Source organism: Grampus griseus, assembly GCF_964374135.1.
Source record: "Grampus griseus genome assembly, chromosome: 13".
NCBI classification, from domain to species: Eukaryota; Metazoa; Chordata; class Mammalia; order Artiodactyla; family Delphinidae; genus Grampus; species Grampus griseus.
Genome location: NC_139007.1, coordinates 82,065,925 through 82,079,005, shown reverse-complemented (window position 1 = coordinate 82,079,005; position 13,081 = coordinate 82,065,925). Strand labels below are relative to the sequence as shown.

The 13,081-nt window shown below is 39.8% G+C and overlaps 1 protein-coding gene across 2 annotated transcripts in view; it reads left to right on the top strand.

Moving 5' to 3' along the window:
• The window catches only part of PRKN (parkin RBR E3 ubiquitin protein ligase), a gene marked incomplete at its 3' end in the record, with an annotated part of 1,266,888 nt that overhangs the window by 880,578 nt on the left and 373,229 nt on the right, over positions 1-13,081 (top strand). For both annotated transcript variants that reach the window (XM_082668938.1, XM_082668937.1), the window contains exon 7: positions 6,020-6,156. In XM_082668938.1, coding sequence (XP_082525064.1) covers positions 6,020-6,156 — 137 coding nt within the window. The remainder of the gene's footprint in view (positions 1-6,019; positions 6,157-13,081) is intronic.

Genomic DNA, 13,081 nt, shown 5'->3' with positions numbered 1-13,081 from the left:
GTTACTGCAGCACAAACTAAATTCTGTAAAAACAACATGTGAGGTTTCAAGGGTCAAGAGTTAGCTAAATTTAAGAGCTAACTTTTTCCCTCCAGTGAGGAAATTGTATGTTTTATCTCCGCAGTGATTTTGTACTTAACATTTCCATTCTAATTGTCATTGCTTTTCACTGTATTTCAGATTCTGCTACCCCTAAATATAATATTTATATTTAATTTTGCTTTTCACTGGGGAAAATGAAGAAACAAGCTGTACTACATAACTCAGCTTCCCTCTTCCATGCCCTGTACTTTTGCAACTTTGTGTCTTCTCTTGACCTGGAATGTTTTCTCACCTCCATGTACTGGAATCTTGATGCTCCTTCAAATGCCACTACTTTTATGAATTCTTTTCTGATCTGCTATCTTAACATGATCTCTTCCTCCTCTGAGCCTGTGTCAGTTATATATTGCTGCATAAAAAAAAATATCCCAAAGCCAAGTGTCTTAAGACAACAGTCAGTGTTATCTTGCACAATTTCAGTGGGCCAGGAATTTGGGAGCAGCTTATCTGGATAGTTTTTGCTTATGGTATGTCATGAAGTTATAGTCAAGATTCAGCCAGGTCTGTAGTCACCTGAGGGCTTGTCTTGGGCTGGAGGAACTGCCTCAGAGATGATTAACTTGGGTGGCTGCCATGTCAGTGCTGGCTGTTGGCAAGAGGCCTCAGTTCCTTGCCCTGTTGACTTCTCCATAGACATCTTGAGTGTCCTCACAACATGGCCGTTCACTTTCTTCAGAGCAAGTAACCCAGGAAAGAGCACAGACAGAAGCTGTAGTGTCTTTTCTGGTATAGTCCTGGAAGTCGCATATTGGTACTTCTGCATTTTCCCCATGGATTAAGCAGGTCACCTCACATAATGTGGAAGGAAACTACACAAAAGCATGAATACCAGGGGGTGGGGATCATTGGAGAGCATCTTGGAGGCTGCTTACCATTTCCCACATCTCTAACATAACTTAAAATATCCTGCTCTGTATTACAATTATGTGTGTCCCTTTCCTACCCACGCTATTAGTTTTTATTTTCTTTAGAGTTTAGACTTGCTTCCTTAGCTTTACATATCTTGAAATTTTTGGCACATTGTGTTCAGTATGTGTCACATTCAGTTGAGAATTTGGAACCACAGCCCCTCTCTTAATGGGTATAAATGAAAATGTACGTGTGGGAAAGAATCAGACAGAGACAGAGAAATAGATAGACTTTGGCAGAGAGAGGGCGTGTAAAGAAGAGCAAATTGTGTGTGTGTGTGTGAGAGAGAGAGAGAACAGATGAGGTAGAGAGCAAACTGCACATTTTATCAGACAAATATGAAAAAAATTGATACTATTTTGTAGGTACTAGAGAACTAATTTTACAAGAGTTTAAATGTTTGAACTACTGCAGAACAATATTCTACTTTGTGTCACGTGTGTGAATGGCTCGCCATATATTTTACTAAGACTCCTTCAATTATGCCTAATACTTTGTGAATAAAGGGTCTTTGGATCACTCCTTTAATAAAAGCAGGGAAATCATTGCTTACACATAACTCTAATGTCAAGTACAGCATTTATAATTCCTTTTACATATGGCTGAGAACTTTATTTAACCTTTGATTAACTGCTCTATAACCTGGCTCACTGGGGTAAAATCATTTTCTAGAATGGTCAATTAACATTTATGTACGGTTGGAGCAAAGGGCACAGAGGAATGTCAGAAGGAAAAAAAGACCCACATGATATATGGCAGGTCCTGGCAGGTCCTCCTCAGAAATGTCACTCTTATCAATCTTCTCATTTCCATTCCTAGAACCACCAGCACACCATGGTCTAATTCCTAAGTAACTCATGTCTGAATTATTAAAATGACCTCCAAAGACTTTTCACAACTTCTAATTTCTTTCCCTCCAAGCTTTCCTTGGAATTAAACTTACTAAAAAATCACTCCCTTCCCATGCTTAGATGTCTTCAGCAAATTCCACGATCTAGAGGTTATCTACTAGGTTTGTCTCCTAGAATCCCTATGCCACTGTCCCTGCCCAGTATCTGCTCTGTGTCCAACTTTGTCATCTCTCCTCTCACTCTTTTCCTGATACATTCTCTCAATCAGCCCAACTGGTTACTTTTTTGTTCCAAGAATTCTTTTCTATGTCTGGGTTTCCTCCCTTGCTCAGGAGCCATGTTTCTCTCCAGTGGCCCGATGTCACTATTCCCATCCTTTTAAATTCAGCTCAGGTTCCCTAATGGTACCATCCTGAGTCTTACTTCCCTCCTCTCCTAGCTTCTGTGACAACAGAGTTTAGTGACTGCATATGTTTCCTTGTAATACTTGTTCCACACGCATTTTGTGTCACCCAGCTATGCCTTCGGATTGTGTATGTGTTTCCCAATGCTTAAAACAATTCTGACTATAAAGTGTTTAGTCATTCACTCAGTGCCATATTCCACACGTATTTATTAAGTGCCTTCTTTAGCCAAGTAGATGCTCAATAATTAATTGAGTGAAAAATGTACAAATGGGGAGCAGAGAAATTATAAAGTAAAAACATTCCATTCATTTATCCACTGGTACAATCAGTAACTATTGATAGTGTAATTACCATTGGCTCAGTGCTGTATATGGTGATGCTTGGGTCATGAAAGGGTTAAACAAGAATGGCCTCTGTTGTTTCATGACTTTTCATTTAATGTTGACAGTATTCACCTTGAATAAAAGTGAAGAGGTAATATCTGAAACACATTGAGAATAGACCTTACGGATAAAAGGTAAAGAGAAAGGAAAGAATTAATAAAGAATGGGGCTCCAGAGAAAGTCCCTTGGAGGTCTTCACACTTGAACTGGACCTTGAAATTTGGAGTTTTGATTTCAATATAAATATATCTGAATATATTGTACTATAGGAATGCATGATAAGGAGCATGGGTCTAGGAGTAAAGGAGCTAGAAGTATGCTAAGATAGGTTAGGACCATGCCCACAGAGAGGGTGGAGGTGGAGAAAGGAACATGATGAATAGTAGAGTCAGGGGTGTTGACTTTAGGGGAGTGAAATGGAAAAAAAATGTGTGAAGTTCCTAGCAAGGTCCCTAACCCAAAGTAGGTGCTCTTAAATACCAGTATTTCCCCCTTTCCTGTTTCATCTAGCTCCTGAGAAATTAATTATGTAGTCCCTCCAGCCATGATATGAATTTTACTCATTTCATTTTCTCAGATGATTAATAACCTTTCTGTGGGTGTCATGTTTATCACTCACCTAACTTTTTCATAAATGCTAAGAATATTCTTAAGAGATGAGCAGTCTTACCTCATAACTATATCAAGAAGTCTAACTGATAATTCTGTCTGAAATATGTGCATATACTACCTCTGTCTCTGTCATTATCTATTATCTATCAACATATACATGTATCTGTTCTATCTCTATATAGCTACATATAAAAATATGCATATGCATGCATATATACATATGTGCATATGTACATGTGCACACATATATACATATATGCACACATATGTATGTGTATATATATATATAATATATATCCTAAAGGGTCTCAAATCCTGGTCACCATGCATTTCTTAAGCCATAACTGCTGCCCTTGTCCATTTGCCATTAAAAGTGCATAGGAGTATCAGGAGATGTCCCATGGAACCACCTAGATGCCATGTGAAATTTCCCCGCCCCCATGTGTAACAGCAGCTCTTGCCCTTCCTGATGATTAGGGTCAATTATCCCTGCCAGGATGGTCAATTTTCCTTCCTGCCTGTATTCCAGTTTAAGGAGGCTGAAGGGAACCGGTACCACTGGAGCTGAATTTTCCACGGGATGTTTCCTGTGTCCCCAGGAGCATGTGCTTCACTCTGTGGGAACCACAGCCTCTGAGGGTCCTAGGAGCCTGTGATTACCTTGTACTTCATTCTTAGCAGGGGAGGGGCAAGGTGACTACTGTGTCCTTTATTTTGTCAGGTGTGTCCCTCCATGCCCCAAATATTAGACCTCTAAAAACCTTCTCTAATGTAGGTGACCCCTGAATCTGCATAGAGTTTATCTCCCACCATGGCCTCCAGTATATTTACCATTTCTTGCTAATCTGTTCCAAATAGCAGGATGTAATCAATAAACCAGAGAAACTGATGTTCTTTGAATTGTCTAGATAGCGTAAGTTCTTTTTGACCAGATTTTAACTGAAGGGCGAAACTATAAATGTGTACTGTTGTCCACACATGAAAGAGCTCTTTCTATTCTTCTATTAATAGGGCTGGAAAAGAACACATTTGCTACATCAGTGGCTCCATGCCATGCATCTTAACATCTCTCTGGGACACTGGGGCAGAGTCCACAGTCCATACTGACTGCTTTGGCTTTTATATAAGTTTTCTTTTTATATTTTCTACAGGGTAATTGCCAAGCTTTCTTTTTAACCTTGTTATATATAGGAACATTTTTATAAATGTTCTCATAGTTTCTCCAGTGTTTCTGTGTGTTGATAACAGATCAAGAGTCCATAAAGTTTGAGTCGACCATGTTGCTAAAATCAGAATGAAGAACATTTTTCATAGAACTTAGCTCTGAAAGAAGGAGGCAAGATATAGCAGCTCTATAGGGTCACACAGAGGGAATGAGGTGTGTATGCGCTTGTGTGCGTGTGTGCCTGACTCTCCTGTTAGATATAGGAAAGCGTTATATTTTATCATCTTCAAGGGGGAAGTTGTTAGAAGGGAAGAGGCTGAAAGTTCAGAACACAGTCATCACCTAATTGAAAGAGGCCCTGGGAATGGAAATGGCCCTGAAGGGACATCAGTAGGCTCAGAGATGGGAAATGAAAACACATAAAAACCTCAGGGCTGCTTAGATGAAATTGACCACCATCCTGTAGATCCAAGACATTAAAATACCAAGGTTTTTTTTCATTTTGTTTTGTGTTATATATTGTTTTGAAATAAGAGGGAAAACAGAATTTTGAAAATCTTGTAATTGTTAAGGAGTTATCTTCTAATATTAATGTTAATATCATTTTTTTTAGGGAAAGGGCTTGTGAAGAGCTCTTATATCTGTTAAGAATTGGGTATGAAATGAAAAATACTTTGTATCTTGTTATCATTACATAGAAAATAGGTTTATATAAGTGAAATCTAATGACTTTCTTACTATTAAAATTGCCTTGGGGCTGATCTCAAGTTAATATATTCATTTTGTCTCCTTTTTGTCATAAAATCATGTGGTTCATTTACTAGCAAAAACGTAGTTATTCAGGAGATATTTTTTTCTACAAAGTGTTTTAAGGAAGTTCAAAATTGTTAGGACTTGTGTGTATTGATTTGTTAGTAATCCCCTAACTTTGAATATTTGGGTGGATGGGGGTAGCACAATAGACAAAATCTTGTAGTAGGATCTCTGCTAGATAATCTTTTATTTCTAAATTCTACTTTTCCATTTGCTAATGAAATGTGAATGACTGTTTAACACATTTACTTTGTTTGATGCAGTAGTAATTTTTCTTTCCACTTTGGGGAAGTTCAGATTCTATATATTATTATAACTAAATTCAAGGAACATTTATTTAAAAACTTACAATGCCTGGTGCTATGAGAATATCAATGTAAAGAAGACAGTGTCTATTTTCAATACTACAATGTAATAATGGATCAATCAAAATATATGTAAGTGGATGGAATGATGAGTAGGTTAATCAGGAATTATAAGTCAAGGAAGGCTTCTAGGAAGAGCTTGTATCTGAGCTTGGGTTTAAATAGCTGATTGGTAACTATGGTCATGTAAATAATATAAAATTAAGAAAATCAATCTTCTCTATAGCTCACAAGGTGTTTCCAATTTTTAAGATGTAGCATTGATATATATGAGTTCAGTGCTTAGCAGCGCAGGTCTTTACATAGAGCATGCCCTAAGCAACCCTATGACATTACAGAAAGTGTTCTAAACCACACGTTGCCTGCTAGCCTTAGAAGGACTAGAGGAAATGTCTTTCTTTACCTCCACCAGAAGCCCGGTCCTGGTTTTCCAGTGCAACTACCGCCACGTGATTTGCTTAGACTGTTTCCACCTCTACTGTGTGACGAGACTCAATGATCGGCAGTTTGTCCACGACCCTCAGCTTGGTTACTCTCTACCTTGTGTGGGTAAGTCTAGCACTTTTCCCTCCATTTCTAATTCTGATTAAGAACAGAAAGAGGAAAATTACTGAAATAAAGCTATCTTAGATATACCCAGTCCCTACTGAGGGGCTGAAAATTCAGACATCTGGTTGAACATTGCTAGGCAAGAAAATTAAAGCAAGATTAGTTTATGCAAGCAGGGGGCATTTATTTCTAGAGCCATCACTTCCTTTTTTAATTTTTATTTTATGTTGGAATATAGTTGATTAAAAACGTGTTAGTTTCAGGTGTACACCACAGTGATTCAGTTATATATACATGTACCTATTATTTTTCAAATTCTTTCCACATTTAGGTTATTACAGAATATTGAGCAGAGTTCCCTGTGCTTGTAGGTCCTCGTGCTCGTTCCCTTAGCAGAGTAGGTGCTTGTTGGTTATCTATTTTAAATATAGCAGTGTTTAAATGTCAATCCCACACTCCCAATTTATCACTTTCTTTTAATGGCGAAGTCCATATCTAACCACAAGTGATGGATACTCTCGCAATGGAACCCACGGCTTGAATCCACTCGTTCACTTTTCTGACCGTGGGGTTTGCATGAAGCTGTAAACGGGAGACTCACTGGTAAATAAGATTTGAATGTACTTGGTGGTTGTATTTCTACTTGGGCATAGGCCAAAGGATATTTTGATGCTCACAAACTAGAATGAATTATTCTGCTAGTGTGGCATGGGTACGATGTGAAGTACGTATCTATCTTGCGCAGCCCTGTTCGAGATTGTTCTTCCTCACTTTGTGGTAAATGCAGCTATTTAACCCTCACACTTCCCCAGATCCATACAAAACAGCCCTTTCCCCAGAATTCATTATTTAATGTCTCCAGAGCCTGGGAAACAAACCCTTCATTAGTGTTTGAATAGTGACGTTATGAGAAAAAAAACCTGAGATCAGTCTTCTGGGACTATTAACTATATATCGAAAAGTAGAGTCTGTGTGTAGAATTAGGGAACTATTTTTCCAATAACACTGGCCCCGCAGAAGCCAGAAAAGAGCAGTATAAAGCATTTATTTCTTTTGCTGTATGACTCACATACTAAATGTCTTGCTAACAAAATGTCCATATAAGTTCACCATTTCTGTATAGAAGTCTGATACCTCTTACCCCCAAAACATATGTAATAAGATGTTCTTTTTTCCAAACCTAGTCTTTCAAACCTTTCTCAACCACCTTAAGCTAAATGCCTTCAAAGCTCAATTTTAGACATATGTATTCTTCAAGGTGTGACTAGTCAACAGTGAACCAACTTTTTCCATTTGCATAATTTTTATGATGAACAATTAAAACTGGTTCAAAACACCTTTCATATACAAACTCTGCTTCCTTTGTGTGAGCTCCTCATTTGTCCAGAAATTTTGTTATGCTTTGAAAGAGTGGGCTGCTGAATTTTATTTCCCTGAGAGTAAAAAATAAACAATGATTAGAGCCGTTACTGAGTACTTACCGTATATAAGGTACCACTGGGATGCTTACATACGTACATCCATTTAATACCCACAAAGCCCTGTCGGAATGGATGTTGTTGTTCTGCCCATTTTATGGATGAAGTGTTTGAGGCTCACAGAATTTAATTAAACTGCACATGGTATTACAGCTGGTAAGTAACAGAGCTGGTATTCAGAGCTAGCTAGTGGTGGCTCTAGAACTTGGACTCTTAATCACTATATGAGTAGATTAGCCTGTAAACAAAAAAGTACTATGCCTCTAAAAGTGATATGGAAAGGAAGTTCAAGGGAAGAGTATCTCTAATTTGGGGGCACTTTTTCCATATTTAAACCAGCAGCAAACTTCAAAAGCAGGAATTATTTGTATTTTTCAGAGGAAGAAGTAAAGGCTCAGTATGACTGAGTACCCAGCATCACAGAGTCAGGAAGGGTAGAGCTGAGACTTCAACCCAGGTGTGGTTGCTCCCACCCTCCCATCCCACTTCTCTCTGGGCAGGGCTCTCAACCGCAATGCACATTTCAATAACGTGGCAGTTTTTAAAAGTCCCAATGCCTAGGCCATGCCTCTGGGGGCGGCCCTCAGTATTTGTTAAAGGCCCCAGGGCTGAAAGTTCGAGCACTACTTCCGGGGTGAACATTCTACAGGCAATAGGTATTTTTCATGGGAGACTGTAGCACAAGCAAGCGCGAAAATACTCCCTCTCCCCTTATCTGTTTTGTCCACGAGTGATCTGACTTGCTAACCAGCATAGGTTTTTCCATAAACGTTGATGGATTTGAAAAAAAGATGGGCAAACACGGCCAAAATGGCCTATTTCCAGAGCCTCTAACAAACTCTTGCATGAAGTTAAGGGCTTTGGGAAAAACTTCATAATTATTTTGAAATATTGGCTGTCTCTTTGCTCTTCCTACTGTTATCACATCCTATGCTAGGGATTAATTTGAAACGCCAGAGCATTTTGTGTATCTTCTCTTAGCACTGAGTATCACTTACACACCCCAGTGGAGCCTCAGGGATTTAGGTAGATTTACTTCAGAGTGTAGCTAAAATAAAAATAAAATGTATATGATGACGACTATGCAAAATGTGTTTAGTCCATTAAGAGTCCTGGTAACACAGATTTCCTATAGCAATGGGGTGTCCGAGGGAATAGTTCCCACCTTCCCTATAATATGCCGTTGGCATTGCCACCGGTGCCATCCAAGTGCATCCCCGCCTTCAGTGCTTCACTTTTTTTTAACACTTCTCCTCCCAGGTCACTTTTCATGTAATTCCCATTTTCATATCACATAGAAAAACCATTTCCTTTCTATGGAATAAGTCCACTCACCAGCTACAGTCCAGTAGTGTCCCAAGTGTCTTAGTCGGCAGTATTAACCACGAGGCAGATAGCTCTGGCCCTTTTGAGAAACAGAGATATTCTTGATGCCTGGAGAGTCAAGAAGACTGCTTTCTAGTCAGCTTTTCAGGGAGCTAAGCATAAAACCCAACATAAACGATCATGTTGGCTTTAGAACAATGCTTTCCCAAATACACACAAATAATCCAAGTCCATATAATTCCTAAAACCACACTGCAAAGTAGGAAATATATTAAAAAATAGATCACCAAAGAAGATGTGCAAGTGGCCAGTACAGTTATTGAAAGCTCAGTGTAATTAGGTTCTAAAGAATAGCTAATTTTAAAGCATAAAATATAATGTGATAGACATATATTCAAAAGAGGTAAAAATATAAATTTAAATATTTCTGAAAAGCAATTTGGCAATTCATATTATTAGCTTTAAAATAGGAACAACCTGCTTAGAAGCCTGTTCATACACACATTCTCTATGTGTCTGTCTCTGTCTGTGAAATATACAGCCTATTCTCTTCCCGGCTCCTAGATCTTGAAAAATTGTGACAGTCACCATGAAAATGGCAGCAGCAGGATTCAGGCAGCTGAAGGGCTTCCAGTCCAAAGTCAATGTTCTTTCTACCTCAAAATTATTTGAAATGAAATCAAACTTCCTAATTTTTTGAGGGTAATGCTAAACTTTTTGTCTTATCTTTGGGGTGGTTAAGCAATTTGGGTAGTTTTGCTGTGGTTTGGATGTATGAGGCAGTGTAAAGTCAGGATAGTAATTTAACTTCTCTAGCAAAAGCAACACTGAAATCACAGAAGCAGGGGTGATTTTCACCCATCCATGCTCCGATGCGGCTTGGCTCTGCGGCCTCTGCCGCACCCCGTCATTCAGGGACTCAGACTCAGCCTTCTGTTACCTAGTGGTTTTGCCATCCTCAGTGACCTTGGAGTCCCCACTGGGTCCTCTTCACCCAGGCCGACCGGACCAGGAAGCCAGAGCAGGGGCATCATGGAGGGGCGGGGGGGGGGTGGTTGAGACCAAGCCTGGAAACGGAGCCCATCACTTCTTCCCACATTCCGTATTCCGGAACTCATCCCCGCAGCCCCTCCCACCCGCACAGGGTGTGGGCAGGGGGACCGGCAGAGGGGAGCTGTGGTCTGGCTGTGTACCCGCAAGGGAGCCGACAGGCCTGCAGGCGCACAGCCCTCTCTCACGCTGCGCAGAGGATGGATGGGAAATTTACTGAATGTATTTTTACCTCTCCTCCCCCCACCCGCCTGCGATGGGAACAACACTCCATCAAGTATCTTCATTATAAGGAGTGACTTGTGCACAGACAAGGACCAGAGAAAGAGCTGTAGGACAGAATTGATGGTGTCCAGGAGCTCGTTCTAGCTAGATCAACGGGCTTTGTTCACTCATCTGTTTGGCCTTGGAAATGCTGCCTTTGTGGAATCCGGCTTCACAGGGGACAAAGGACTTGAACATTTGTTTGATGCTCTCGTGTGTGTCTTTAGCGTTTTACAAACGAAGTGACTCTATGCGTCTGTTTGAAGTGGTACCAGCAGCAGCGCTGCTCTGTTTATCTTTCGGAGGAGCCCATGTCCCAGTAAACTGCGCCCCTGATTTTTACTTTGCCTGGGTTTCTACCTTCCAAACTGCCTTTCAGCTTCTCTTGCATCTTATTAAGTAGTTAAAAATGCAATAACATTTTAAATAGCAGAAGTAAGGTGGGCATGCCTTGAATAGCTAGCAGAGAAGGCAAAAATAATTTCTTTCCACCTACTTCTGCCCTGAACTCTTAAGAAGAGCATTCTACCTTTGTTTTATAAGGGCGAAAGCAAACCAGTTTTAAGTATAAATTTATTACTTATCCAAAGAGTTCAGGAAAGATGCTTGTAAGTCCCTAAGGCAGCTCCAAGAGTTGTTCAAAACAGCTGTCTTTAGCCTTTCTTCCTCTTTTTATAAAAATGTCTGTAACCAAATTCCTCTCCCTGGCCTACTTGGCAGCCAGCATGATTTTGGAGTCTGTACACTTGGCATTGTCAGTAGAGAGGGTGTTCTCCTGAGGCTGGAAGGATTATCATCATAGTCAATAGAATATTAATTGACCCGTAAGTGTATCATTTTAAATGGCTTGATGCATTCCTAAATTTATTATGAGACATACCATGCATACACAACAGTGTTTAAATACATTCATATTGTTATATAGATTTGTATAGTTACAGAGGACCTCTGGTACCACCACCCAGGTCAAGAAAGGCAGCATCGCCAGCATCCCGGACGCCCTCCATGTCCCCTCCTCAACCCCAGCCTCCTCCCTCTTGGCTTGATGCAACTATGATCTTGACTTCCGTGATATTCATTACCTTGCTTTTCCTCATAGCATCACCACCTATGTCTATACATTCCTAAATAATACAGATATTTGCCTGCTTTTAACTTTCAAATTGTTGCCTGAAAGGTTTTGCCAAATTTCCCTGACCAGAAGCAATCTCAATTCCAGTTACACCCCTAGTCAGAAAACTCTGAACACGTGTGCAAAGTATTCAGGATTTTCAGTATTATTTTTGTTATGTGTATTGTGTTAATCACGCTAGAGAATGGCTTTGTTTATGCTTATCTTCCTCATCTCAGGTGCTGTCGTGTGTGAAAACAGTTTTTTAATTAGCTTTTTCAACAGGTAAATTTTGAGTTCACATTCAGAGGTATAAAAGAAAACTATAGTAGGGACCCTGAAGAGTTACTTGGACAAGAAGATCAATTTTATCACAATTTGGCGAAAGTAAGGATCTTGTACTCAGATTATGAATTTTAAAAAAGCACAGCTCACTAACAATGTTAAATATGCTCCTTCATTTGTAGGTAATTCTAGGTGACACTATCAACAGCTTTGCATTCAATTTTTGGGGAGTTCCACGGCAGCTGTTGCACGGTTTATGTCAGGGCATTCCGGCTGCGGCTTACAGCTGCCAAAGAGGCTCTCGGCAGAGTGTAGCATGAAAGACGCAGCGGGCCAGACCCTCTGTTCATCTCTCCAGCGTCTCAGGAGAGGAGAGGTGTGTTGTATCTTCATGAGCCACACGCTTCTGGAGCTAGTCGCAGCTTTATTCCGAACAAATCACGGCTATCTGTGGCCTCTAGGTCAAGAAAATTTAAGTTTATTTGAGACAGAAATTGCTTTGGATTTTAAGTCCACATTTCCTGATTTGGACAGATGTTGCTTTTTAAAAAGTGTTCTAATTGCAGAATGTTTTCCTTTACTACTTCTCCTCCCCCATCATCATCCACAGGCTGCATTCAGTGCCTGCTGGTTCTGTGTTTAGCTCTATACATTGGCCACTTGGAACACATGTGTGCACACACACGTACACACGCAGTAACTGTGATAAAACTTTATTCTTCCTTACTGTGTGATGTCTTGTATTAATGAGACTTCATGCACAGAAATTGCTATGAGCTGGTGACCTCCAGCTATCTTTGAAATAATTAATATTGTGCTTAGAGGAGTTGATCTACATATTCATGCGAGTTTATATCACTTGGTTCCTAAGGAGGACAGTAAAACAATTTAATGTTTTAAATGCGGACCAATTTAGCAAGAGGAGGAGTGGTTTAATATTTTAATGTCAAGATGGATATAAATATATAATATCTGAATCAAGTAATTATGGTATATATTCCCAGTAAAACCTGAACATCTTTCAGACCATCTTACGTGCTCTATTATTGACTCAGGAGTTTGGAAAATGAATATTTCTTATATTTTGAGCTTTTCAAGCCTTTACTAGAAATCATCTATCTTGGAATTGTATATTTATAGAGGGAAACATTGTGTGAAAAGAGTTGCAATATTGAAAGGAGGGGGGATGGTAATTGTGTTCAAGGAAATGGTATCATTCTGACTTTGCTCTGAAACTCTCTTCTCTGCCCCTCTTGCTGCCAGAAACGGCTCTTTCTTATGGCTCACGTGTAAGAAGACTTTTGTAATTGGTCACTGTATTAGTTTTCTAGGGCTGCCATAACAAAATACTACAGACTGGGGGCTTCCCTGGTGGTGCAGTGGTTGAGAGTCTGCCTGCTGATGCAGGGGA